This window comes from Ambystoma mexicanum, chromosome 9, assembly GCF_040938575.1.
Source record: "Ambystoma mexicanum isolate Mex_15411 chromosome 9, UKY_AmexF1_1, whole genome shotgun sequence".
NCBI classification, from domain to species: domain Eukaryota; kingdom Metazoa; phylum Chordata; class Amphibia; order Caudata; family Ambystomatidae; genus Ambystoma; species Ambystoma mexicanum.
This window is the reverse complement of record NC_090931.1, coordinates 1,499,399,231-1,499,411,398: the sequence shown is the minus strand read 5'-3', so window position 1 is coordinate 1,499,411,398 and position 12,168 is coordinate 1,499,399,231. Positions and strand designations below refer to the sequence as shown.

At 47.1% G+C, this 12,168-nt stretch overlaps 1 protein-coding gene across 2 annotated transcripts in view; it reads right to left on the bottom strand.

The window, feature by feature from the left end:
• Positions 1–8,655, bottom strand: part of LOC138489316 (zinc finger protein 420-like) — a 147,844-nt gene extending 139,189 nt beyond the window's left edge. The window contains exon 1 of one of the 2 annotated variants that reach the window (XM_069617015.1): positions 8,402–8,655. In XM_069617015.1, coding sequence (XP_069473116.1) covers positions 8,402–8,425 — 24 coding nt within the window. In that variant the 5' untranslated portion in view covers positions 8,426–8,655. The remainder of the gene's footprint in view (positions 1–8,401) is intronic. The other variant, XM_069617014.1, reaches the window with a different exon arrangement.
• Between the last annotated feature and the right edge of the window lie 3,513 nt (positions 8,656–12,168).

Here is a 12,168-nt window from a genome sequence, read left to right as displayed (position 1 = left end):
AGGGGGTGCCTTCTGCTCCAAAATAAATAACTATATCTACCAGGGTATATTGAGAATATGGGCGTTTAGAAATGAAACAGTCGCCATCTTTTTTTCCCCCTCAATGCGAGAGATACCCGTGGTTATAACCCTGATTATCAGACACACATAAAAAAGCCATTTGCAGGTCAAATAACATACAAATGCTAACAGGCTAATGGTGGGGGGAGATAACTAAGTGCAATTTGGAAGTGGGGGGGCTAGGGATCAATTTTGCAACACATGGCTCAAAATTGTTCCCATACCCTCGCGTATAACCTGGGGTATAACCGCAGCCACCTGACATTTCAACTGAAACTGTATTACACAAACAAGTGTTGCGAGGGGGAATGGGAGAGGGCACTTGATGAGGGCCTGGGAGAGCAGGGAAGCATGTTAGTTTGTTTTTTTTTACCATTTTTCCTGTTAAACGCAGGTCTAAAAAACTACAATACCTGTGGGTAGCTGTAGACCGTACTACAAATACCCTTGGTTATATTATACATGCGACTATGAGAAAAAAGGTATAAAAAAGTCATAGGGACATATACAGTGAGGTCACGGGTAAAGAATCACTGGCCATTTCTCAGTCGTTTTTTAAAAGTAAAGAGTAGGCATGATATACAGTGAGCATGGCCGAAGGCCGTGGCTACTGGCCATCAACAAAGGCGAATGGGATGCACATGTTTTAAATTATTAAAATATGCAAGGTGCACGGCCAAAGACTGCGCCCACTGTGCCCACTGGCCATGGCCGAAGGTTGGCTGCATACAGTGTGCATGGCCAAAGGTAATGGCCAGTAGAATGCAAGCATTTTAAACTATACTGTATGCACGGCCAAAGGCTGTGCTCACTGTCCATCTGTGAGGGCCTTGGCTAGTGACACTGTTTGCATTTTAATAGATACAGTGGCCACAGCCAAAGACCATGGCTAGAGGTCTGGTAGCGTTCTAAAAAATATACAGTGGCCATGGCACCCCTTTGCTCTTGAGCCTGAAAATAAGGGGTCTCGACTCAGGCTACTTAAGCATGACGTTGTAAACTTGGGCCAAACCCTTCATGCCCAAGCAAAGGCAATGAACATCTCTGCCCTAACATCTACAGTTAACTACACTTAGTTGTTAGCTGTTCATCTGAAAACCTACTAGAAAAACAACGATAAGAGAAGACCCCATTGACATGGCTATGACATACTGATAGCCCAAAAAAAGACCAATTTAAGATGCACAGTTTCTTTACTTAAGAGGTGGGAAACTAATTATGTCACAGAGGCTATTGACAGACTGAAGTCCACTTACAAACACTGGTTGAGAGGACATATGAAAGATGGTCAGGAGGGACGCTCAAATGATGCCGAAAACTTTAGAGAAAAAGAGAAATAGACGAGAAATGTGGTCAATTATCAACTCCACAAGCCCAAACCAAAATAAACGGGGTAGCAGAAGGTAAATTGATAAGCTTCTTTGAGACCCTATATGCAGGCTCTCAAACAAACAAAACCCTGTCTGTTAGCCTATAACCATTGTCCCCGACATATGACTGATACGCTGCTTTCCTTCATTCAACAAGACAAGCCCTCGCAAGCCCCAGGTCCCGAGGGCCTTTCAAATGCGATGTTGAAGGAAACCTGGAGGAATGGTTACTGGTGCTGGACTCAATTCTGAAGATGATTTTGACAACATGATCATTCCTCCGTCATGCACACTCAGTGGTATGTATGCGCATACTATGATACATATTAAAAGTGGGAGAAGAATAACTGGGAACATGAATCAAAGGGAAAGATTCAATGGGAAATTAGCACTGTTTTTTAACCCAGTATCCAATGAAGAGAAGCAACGAATTTTCGTAGTATCTAAATTTTCAGATTAGTTTTTCAAGTTAACTTCAGGGCTTACTGAACATTCCCAGGGTGTTTATAATTATCACTGACTAATGAATTAAAGAAAACAAACACATTTTGAGACAAAGAATAAGAGCAATCAAAAAATGGTTCCTCCAAACGTGAATCACGCTCTTATATCACACATAGCCTTTGGCATAAAGGGTGTGAGCTGATACTTAAAGTAATAGTAAATAACCAAAGTCTATGTTTTTGGAAACTAATTAATATCGTGTAGGACACACAGGGCTTTATGCAAATAAATCCTATCCCAGAGGAGAGATGGTTGAAACATTTTTGAGGTTTGCACTTTTGCACTGCCGTAGCCCCGACTGGCTCTTTATCTTCTAGAAGCGGTTCAAAGATGTTTGAGTTTATTTATGATGATGTTAGGACGTCTGGTCCTGATGGTTTATCAAATATCACCCTTAAATAATACCCATGTTTGGACGCCTCTACTTGTTATTCAGGGAGATTCTTGTTATATGCCAGTCTCCTGGAAAATCCCATATCTTGTACACATATTCAATAAAGGCAATAGATTATAACTGGTTAATTATCTTCCTGTTGCACTTCTGGATGTTGGGAGGAAGATTTCTGCTGCTCGAGTTCAATCTAAATTGAACACCTGGGTAATGGAACATGACCTCTGGGATAAACAACAGTCAGGTTTTTGCAGAGGCATTGGTGCCCTATATATGGTTTTATCCACTCACTAATTAAGAAAGAGTGGTCTTCAAACAAAAGGAATAATCATGCTGCCTTTATTGACCTTTCATCGGCCTTTTGACAAAGTGAATCGTAATACTATGTGGGTCAAGCTTAAGATATGGGGTTTGCCAGACTATCTGCTAGACATAGTTATACAATTGCATTCTGGGACCCACATAAGGGTTTGTCTTGATGATATTGGCAGAACGTCAGGTCCTGTGAATACTTATAGAGGCTTACACCAAGGTTGCGTTTTAGCCCCTACCCACTTTAATCTTTATATTGCTGACTTGGGTAACAAACTGGATAGGGTGAGAGCATTCCATTCTAAAGTGGGTCTTTTTTTCAATCCATTACTTGGTGTATATGGATGATCTGGTCATCCTGGACCAATAGGCTTACAATGGAGTTTAAATGCATTACACACATTTATGAATGATAATGACTTAGAATAGAATTGCAATAAGTAAAAAAAGAATTTTTTTTCAAAAGCCTGTAAGACGTATTTTTTTTTTCACAGCGCTTGGCTGGGCCAGAAATGGAAGTTGTTGGTGAATTAATCCATCTAGGCTTTCCCTTCTATAAAAATCCTGCTTTAAAATGCCAACGTACAAGGCTACATGCCAAAAGTATCATGCTGCTGCCCAGATGACAATGGTTCATTTACGCTTCAGCCGTTATTCTTTAATACCAGTCTTGAACTGCTACAAAATGAAAGTGGTTCCAAGACTTTTGTATGGATCCGAGTTGTTGTTTGATCAGGGTGACCAAAACTGGCCAAAATTAGAAGCACTGAGAGTTTTGACGTTACCTAAATGAATCCAATCTCAATCTTGAGATATGAACTGGGCCTCTTATCTTCGACATCACACGCTTTGAAATGCGAGAAATTATTGAGTAACTTAAGTATGAATAGATCGGTTCTTCTAAAAAAAACTCAAATGATAAACAGAGCTATTAACGATAATGACTGGTGCAATTCCAGGGGTGGGATAAGGAAATGGGCCTCATTACACGGACGGCGGTATTAGCGCCATGGTTGCCGCTGGTATTTTACCGATTCTGCCCTGGTGTAGAGAGTTACGCTAGGCGATTGTGTGATTCTTGGGACAGGAGCCAAGATTTGGCTTTGTTCTTGAAGGCATAGAAGGATTGTTTCAGTCTGAGAGATGTAGGCAGAGAATTCCATAATTTGGAAGTAAGGACCAGGAAACTGACCCCACCAGATTTTTGCAAAGGAAGTGGGGACAGGGCACAGCGTCAGGGCAAGCCTTACTACAGAAAGGATAAGTGGTCTTATGGGGACAGGAGGGGGGGTCCTTCCTTTCCTGGAATAGCAGGTCCAGCTACCAGCAGGGAGAGCAGGCCACATGCTGGAAGTTTGAGCAGGGTTACTGTCCCTTTGGTAAAACTTGTAAATTCAAACATGTTTGCACCAAATGCGCTGGAGGGCATAGCACAGCATCCTGTGACGGGGAAAAAAAAAAGAGCTTTAGCTCAAAGCCAACAGAGATACCAAAACGAACTTGACCTGCACACACCTTTACTTAACAGCACACTTCCATCACCCATAATCTTGACCAAACTGCTGCCACTTTTAAATTCTTACCATAACGGTTCAGATGCAAAATTAATCTGGGAAGGGTTTCGGGGAGGGTTTGTGAACCCCTTCTCAGGCCATGAAGTCAAAAGAGAGAGACGGAGAAAGCTTCCAGAGGTGGTGAAACAGAAAATGGATGAAACAGAAAATGGTGAAACAGAAAATTACCAACGAGCTCAGTTTAGGGAGGGTAGCAGGCCCTTTCGCCACACCCCCCAATTAAGAATTTCTAAGTATCACCCCTGGGACAGGTGCCCAAGAAGGAGAAAGGACAATGTTGCCTCATCCATCACCCATCTTTCCCAGAAGGGGAATCAATAAATGACGGCATCACAGAGGAGAGTTGCAGAGTGACCTATGCGTCCTTTGATGATACAGCGGAACTAGTAAAGGACACGGGACAAGGGGCATTGATGGGTAAGGCAGTCATAGAATCTGCTTTCAGGCTACCAATTGACAAATAAAGCTACAACTTATTGGGCTTCAAGGGAGGTGGGCAGTACTAGCATGACAGATGCCTGCCCATGGGCTGCTCATTTTCTTGCGCATACTTCGAAAATGTAGCACGTTTTTGCAATTCGCACGGAAGAAGAGGACCGGGGCGGGAAAGGCGATGCACTACTTGGATGACTTTCTGTTCATCGGTAGAAAAGGTACAGAGGAATGCAGTGCATTAACGGGGCAGTATGTGGAATTAGCAAGAGACCTGGGCCTACCGCTGGCCCTCTCTATCGAAATTAACATTCTTAGGGATTGAGATTGATTCAGAAGAAGGGAAGACCAGGCTATCAAAAGATAAGGTGGTTGACCTACGAGACGCAATCAAGGGATTGAGGAGCAGAAGCAAAGCGACACTGAGGGAGCTACAGTCTTTGGTGGGGAAGCTGAAATTTGCAGGAAGGGTCATACCAGCGGCAAGGTATTTGCCAGGAGTATTTCGCTAAAGACAGTAAGGCTGCAACATGCATCTCAACACGTTACCCTGGGCACAGAAGTAAAAGAGGACTTGAAGATGTGGGACATGTTCCTGGAAAGATTTAACGGGTACTCCCCTGGAGGGAACAATGGGCGAGTAGCGAAATTATGAGGCTCTATACTGATGTGTCAGGCGCGCACAGATCTGGGGCAATACTCGGGGAGGATTGGTGTGCACAGGCATGGCCAGCGCCATGGCACGAGGAGTTGTTTCCCATCGTAGTGGCCTTTCGTCTATGGGAGGCTTCGCTGGCGAACAAAAGGGTGATTCTGTGGTCAGACAACCTGGCAGTGGTGCAGATTATAAATCGAGGGGCATCAAGCAACAGGAGGGTGCTGCGGCTGCTCAGGGAGCTGGCAACAAGCGTACTCACATTGGACATAGAAGTAAGAGCAAGACACATTCCGGGGGTAAAGAACATAGCGGATGACTCTCTCTCTCTCTGAGGATGACCAGTGGTGGGGCATGATTGGGAAAATGTACACACACTCATCAGTACGGCCCTGGCACCTGCCACGGGGAGGAGATACAAGGCATGTTGGGAGAGGTTTCTGAGATTCAAGGAAGGTTTTCTGGCGGAGCACCAATGAGGATCTCCTGTGCGCGCTTTCATCAGGTGGGGTTGGCAAACACGGAAAACCAGAACTTGGGTGGCTTCCCTTCTGGCAGCAATAGCCCACTACCACGAGGTGGGTGGTTGGGGGACCCTGACCCCACTAAAGAACATTATGTCAAGATGGCAATGAAGGGCTGGGCTAAACGCACGGAAAAGAAAGAGGATCCAAGGTGCCCTAGAGACATGGTGAAGCTCCACAGCTTAATAGGAATCCTGGCAAGTACATGCAGGGATAACTTTAAGGCTGCCATGTTTAGGGTGGCCTTCTCCCTGGCCTTTTTTGGGGCCTTCAGGGTCAGTGAGCTGGTCCCGGACAACAAGGAAGGCGTGGGTAAGGGTTTTTTGAGACTGGAGGACGTCACAGTGACAGAGAAGTGGGAACAGCAGCATCTAGGAAGGTCCAAAACTGATCAGGGCGGGAAGGGAAGAGTAAGGACATTCCACTGCATTAAGGGAAGCCCATGCTGTCCCGTGACGGGTCTAGCGACATACCTGAACATAAGACCCCTGGCCAGGTCCCACCTCTTTCTGCACACTGACGGGGGTGTCCCGAGCAGGTACCAGTTTAAAAATGTAATGGACCCGGCGCTGAGATTCATAAGAGCAACAGAATGGGCCTTTGGTACACACTCATTCAGAATTGGAGCTGCCACCTCATCGGCAGGGCTGGGCATGCTGCCAGAGCAATTAAAGAGATAGGGGTATGGAATGGAAGTCTAACTGTTTTAAAAGCTACATAAGGCTGGATAAAATGTGACACTAATTCATTCCGTTCCCCATCTCTCCTCACCAAACAGCAGCCAAAAGGAGCAGAAGGAGAGTTTGGGTGGTGGGTCACTCCTTCGTGACAAGGGCCAAGGCAAGATGGACCCCGGAAAGGGAACGAATGACAGCAGAAAAGTTTAAGATTGGATGGCATGGGGTGTCTGGGATGAGATGGGGCCAGCTGGAAGGATATTTGCAAAAGCTGCTAGCACAACACCCCAAAGCTGACGTCATAACGATCCATCTATGGGGAAATTACCTCACAGGCTTGGGCAGAGGTGTGCTGATGAGGGAAATGATGGACACCCTCCAAAAATTGGCCACCTGTTTGGAGGAGACGGAAATCGTGGAATCAGGGATCATACCGAGACAATCCTAGAGAGGAGCAGAGTGCCATTCGGCGGTGGAGAGGTCAAGGAGGAAATTGAACAGAGCAATGGCCAGGTTTGGTAGGGCTTTACTCACTCAGGTCAGGCATGGCCTGGTTAACCTAAAGTCACCTGAGTATTACGAAGGGGGCTGGGTGCATTTGTCAAAGGCAGGCATGGATCTGTTTTTCTGGAACCTGTGCACAAAACTGCTGGAAGTAGGAGGCCACAGTATGGGGGAGCCTCAAATGGCCGTGGACCCATCAGTGGCGTGGGTGGCGGTGTGCAAGCGACCCTTTGGCACTGTAAGAACTACAAATGAGCTTGGGAAAGCGGGAGACGTTTTCGCTCCTCCCAGAGTCAGTGCACCTCTGAAGCCTAGTGTCAAGGGCGCTGGAGGTATCTAAGAGGGCTCGGCTTCCCCCGGCAGAAACGGCACTCCTCCAGCCCGGTTGGGGGAGCTTTGGCCTAGAGTGGAGTTGGTTGGAAAATGAGGGACGCAAAGTAGAGATGAGGCAGTCGGCTGGTGGCCGCATCTGGAGAACAATTCTGCAGAGAGTTCTCTATTGTGATGACAAGCATTTAGTGTTCTGAAGAGCGAGTTGTGATAATAATCCTGCAGCCTTTTACACCAACAATCAAGGAACTGTCTCCATGAGTGGACAAGTGCCCAGGTTATGACCAATGCGTTTCATTAGCCCTAACCTTTTCCGGGTGCTTTAATGTGCCAACGTTCTTGGTGCATGTGAACATTCTCGCTGCCAAGCAACCATTGCACCCCCTGGAAGCTCAGCTCCCTTCTCACCAGCATGGAAGTTCTACTGGGACCGGTGCACTTCCTTTCATGCATGCCTGTGAGAGTGCAAGGCGGCCTGGGGGGGAGGGGGGAGGGGGAGAGGGCATGCATTAGGGTCACAGTCGGCAGTGGAAACTACGTCCTGTGCAGTGCTCAACACAGCACTGCCTCACAGAAAGGCTGAGGGAGTGGACACCAGGAATACCATTGCAGCTAATGGCCCTGGCCCAGGTGTCCAGCTAGCTGCGTTTTCCTCTGCCCCTGATACCCTCGCCATTTTCTGCTCACTGTTGACTTTCTAACATTGTAAAGCACCCTTGTAAGGGAATGTGCTGTTCTTATTACTTCTGCACATTGTTCCTGACAGAAGCACTCATAATTCTCTTCAATACATACAAATACAAGTGCTGTCAACTGGACACATGTCACAAAGATCACCTACAGCCAATCCTCTTTAATTAGACAGCAGCATGATGAATGCCGGGAATTATAGCCCGTCTAGGCCCACATTTCATATTGCAACTGATACTACAACTCCCAGAATCCAAAGCGCAGCTGGCTAAAAGGCTCAGGGTGGATGATGGAGGGCCTCGTGAGATGGGTCCAGTTTGAGGCAATAACTGCTGTTCACAAGGAAGGCGGAAGCGAATGGAGTCAAGTTCAACTCACCTCATCTGACCCCTGTGCACTCATTTCGCCCCAGTGACCTTCAATGGTTTTCGCTCCACTGATCTCCGCAGGATTCCTCCAATGATATTTGTTTTCTCTCTAGGGATCCTCGCTGGATTCCTCCGAATTGACCTTTTCAGCAACTAACCGCCATGAAAGAGATGACGACTCGGGCACAAGTAGGGCAAAGCATTCCGGTGTTGTGTGATAGCCTGCATCCCCATGGCAGCATGAGGAAGGCAGTGTTCGGCAATCTTCGGAACCACGCCCACTTGGGTCCCGAAGATTGCCGAACACTCTCCTTCACGCTAGCATGGGGATGCAGGCTATCACACAACACCGGCTGAGACATCAAGGACCCTAGCGCTGTACTGCGGCTGCGCAGAACGCAAAACACTATTCACCAGGACATGCGCAGACTGTCAGCCCTGAGGCTCCGCTCTAAACGTTCCTTTTGAAATCCCGCGTAGAGCACCTCACACCCCCAGGTGGCCTCTCGTGAGCCTCAGCAGGAGTGGAAAGAGCTCGGGAGAAACCTAATGTAATCTAAGGGTCCAGAGATCAGTTAAAGGCTCCCTTGCACAGGCCGCCAATTAGCAGAGGTATCTGCTCACTCTCATTAAAGGCAACGTTTGGAAACTGTTATGGGGACGTACTGCACCAGGAAGAGGGGGGATTTGGTTTTCCCCATTGGCTAATTGCAGGAAAGTCCATTTTCGGCTGTGCGCCTCATGCTCAAATTGAGAGTTCAACCAAATGCCAGGGAAGATACTTGGAATGATGTCCCTCCCGTGCCTATCACTCCTACTCCCCAGTGTGCGGGTCACTGAAGACACACCCTGGGGCATTGTTAGGATTAGGTTGTCTTTATATTCAGTTCATAATGTTTATGCTTCAATACTGCAACATGTAGTTCACAATGTGACAAGTCTATACTTATGCATGTATTATCTCCATTTAGGTTAAATTAATGTTTTATTGTACTTGTTCTATGTGGTTCATCTGCAGCTAGGTGGCTGTGATGCCAGCAGCTTCTAGTGTGGAATGTTATGGTACAAAGGGGGAGGCTGGAATGGTTGATGATCAGTTGAAGCGTGGCTGCCAGAGGTTGTGCCTGCTGTTGCGTTAGCTTAATCTTAAATAAAAGATATAAGCCCTTTTCAGCCTTGGCTCTAATTTAACAGACACCTCTCCATTTAAATATAGTTAACATATTTATATAAACACATCTAGTCTTTCACCCCTCCCCTGACCACCACACCTCACAGAACAGGGTGGCAGGCTTCGGCCCAGAACATCAGTCCCTGTCCACTGGTCACTGATCTGTCTCCTTCACCCACCGCAACCACCTTACCAAACTATCTGACCTCTCACCCGGCATCCCCCACTCGCCCTCTACTCACATCCACCAACATCCATTCCCCCTGCTTCCCCCACACTGCCAGGAACAGAGCGGCTCGCTGGCGTTCCTTTGCCCAGAACATTGGCACACATAGCTCCCAACTCACACGCTTTTGGCGAGTATCACCAGCATTGTAAACAGCGGACTCACCCGCCAAGCCTCCTGCACGCCCATTCGTTTCAATGGGCTCTCACCCGCCAAAAACAAAATCGGGTGTTTTCACCCGCATTTGCGACACAAATGGTTGAGAGCTATGACAGCTACCATCAGACAGCACCAGCTTTCACAAACCCTCAGCTCCCTCACAATAATGGAAACACCACCCCAGCCCCTTTCCTCCCTTTTCAACCTACACCAATTCCCAGTACCCCCTTTGTGCGCGTCTCTTCCCTTAGTGCAGAAAAGGACGCCCTGGCTAGCGCACCTCGCTCAATGTCTCCTCCCACTCTCACCCTTATGCCCCCCAAACGACCTCTTAAAAACATGAGCATCATCCACCAGAGGACTTCACACCCCTAGTCCTCTCCTCAGCTCCACCAAGGATCCCACCCTACTCTGTCTAATTACTCCTCCCAACCCTTTCGTCCCACTCCCAACCCCGTCCTGGCACTCTTTACCTCCCCGCTAAAACATGCTTTGCCTACCAACAGCCCTCATGCGCCTCCCCCAGGAAACACCAACGTGCCTCCAACCACTTCCTCACCTTCCCACCTACATCAGCACAACTGATGGTATCCCGTGATGTTAGCGGAAAAAAATTACCAAATGAACTTTTACCGAAAAAATACCGAAAAATAAATATATATGGGGTCGGGTAAGGGGTTAAAAGGGGAAATTTTCTTTTTTTTTCTCAGAAAAGTTCATTCGGTAAAAAAAACTTTGGTCACATCACATAGAACCCACTCGGATCCCCCTCAGGCCATACTCCCTCCCAGTCACACTTATCCGCCACCGCCCATACACACCTCCCCTGCCACCCCCTATTGGACCCCACCCCAGAAGCCAGATCAGCTTTCCTGCATACACATTAATGCAAGATCTGTCTACAAAAATAAATACAACATTTTAGACCCCCTCTCCAATGATAATCCTGAGATCCTATTAATCACAGAAACATGGTTCACCGGCGACTATGGGCCCATCGCACATGAGGCTTCCCCCTCCAACCACCGGCTACTAACTGATCGTACAAAATAGGCCCAGCAGAGCAGGAGGACTAGCCATCCTCCACAAACACCACTCAGTTATACCCACTGAGAATCTACCCTGTAACTCTGATTGTGAATCATTACTAGTAAATATCCGCCTCAGCCACAGCTTCGTACTCGTATATCGGCCTCGAGGATATAACAGGAACTTCGCTGACTCACTCTGTGTCTCCCTATCAGCCACCCTAATCCTTCATTCATCTCTTACTATATTAGGAGATTTCAACATCTGGCTTGACGTCCCAACCAATCCAATGACCTGTCCGCTAACTGACAACTTGGAAGTTCTCAGCTTTATTTAGCCAATCTCCTTCCCAACTCACACTGCACGGCACACCCATGACACCCTTTTCAGCACATCAGACCTACTGTCCATTCTCCTGCCTTGCCCACTACCCTGGATGGATCACTATGCTATATTAATCTTCCTCGTACACGCTTCCGTCGCCCCACATATGCCCCACCAACAGCAGCGCAACACAGGTTTGAATCCCAATCCCGTGCTTAGAAACCACCCATTGGTATTAAGAGCATTATAAAAGATCACTTATAATTATAACCCCATCATACCACTCAGACTTACCTCTCCGAAATCAGGCCCTATCCCGAAATGGTACACACCCTCCCTCAAATCCCTTAAAACTATCAAGCATCGCCTAGAATGAACTTTGAGGGCTATCCTCACTCAAAAAAACAAAATCAAGTATGCAAGTCTAAATAGGACCGACTTGGCTGAAATAAAAAAAGCCAAAAAAACGTTGAATGGAATCTGGATTTCTAACTCCAAAAACCAGAGCAGGGAACTACACAAAATCATCACTGAATTCTAGATCCTTAGCTGCTCGACCCCTGACTCACCACACTCTCAAGCTTTCTGCGACACACTATCCGACCACTTCCACAACATCTCTATGGAATGACACTGCCTCATCGTCTCCAAACTAGCTGTGGCCACCTCCTTCTCTTTCTGTCCTAGCCTTCCTTGGCCGGCTAGGCCAGTTCTCCTCTAGTTCTCACCTATCTCCAACTCAGAATTCCTCAACGCCTAGTACTAAGCCAGACCTCAGGCTCCCCTGGAGATCTCTGTCCCGCTACACTTCTCAAATAAATCCTAACTACAACATGTGCTGCCATGCTGCTCAGGCAATTATTAACAA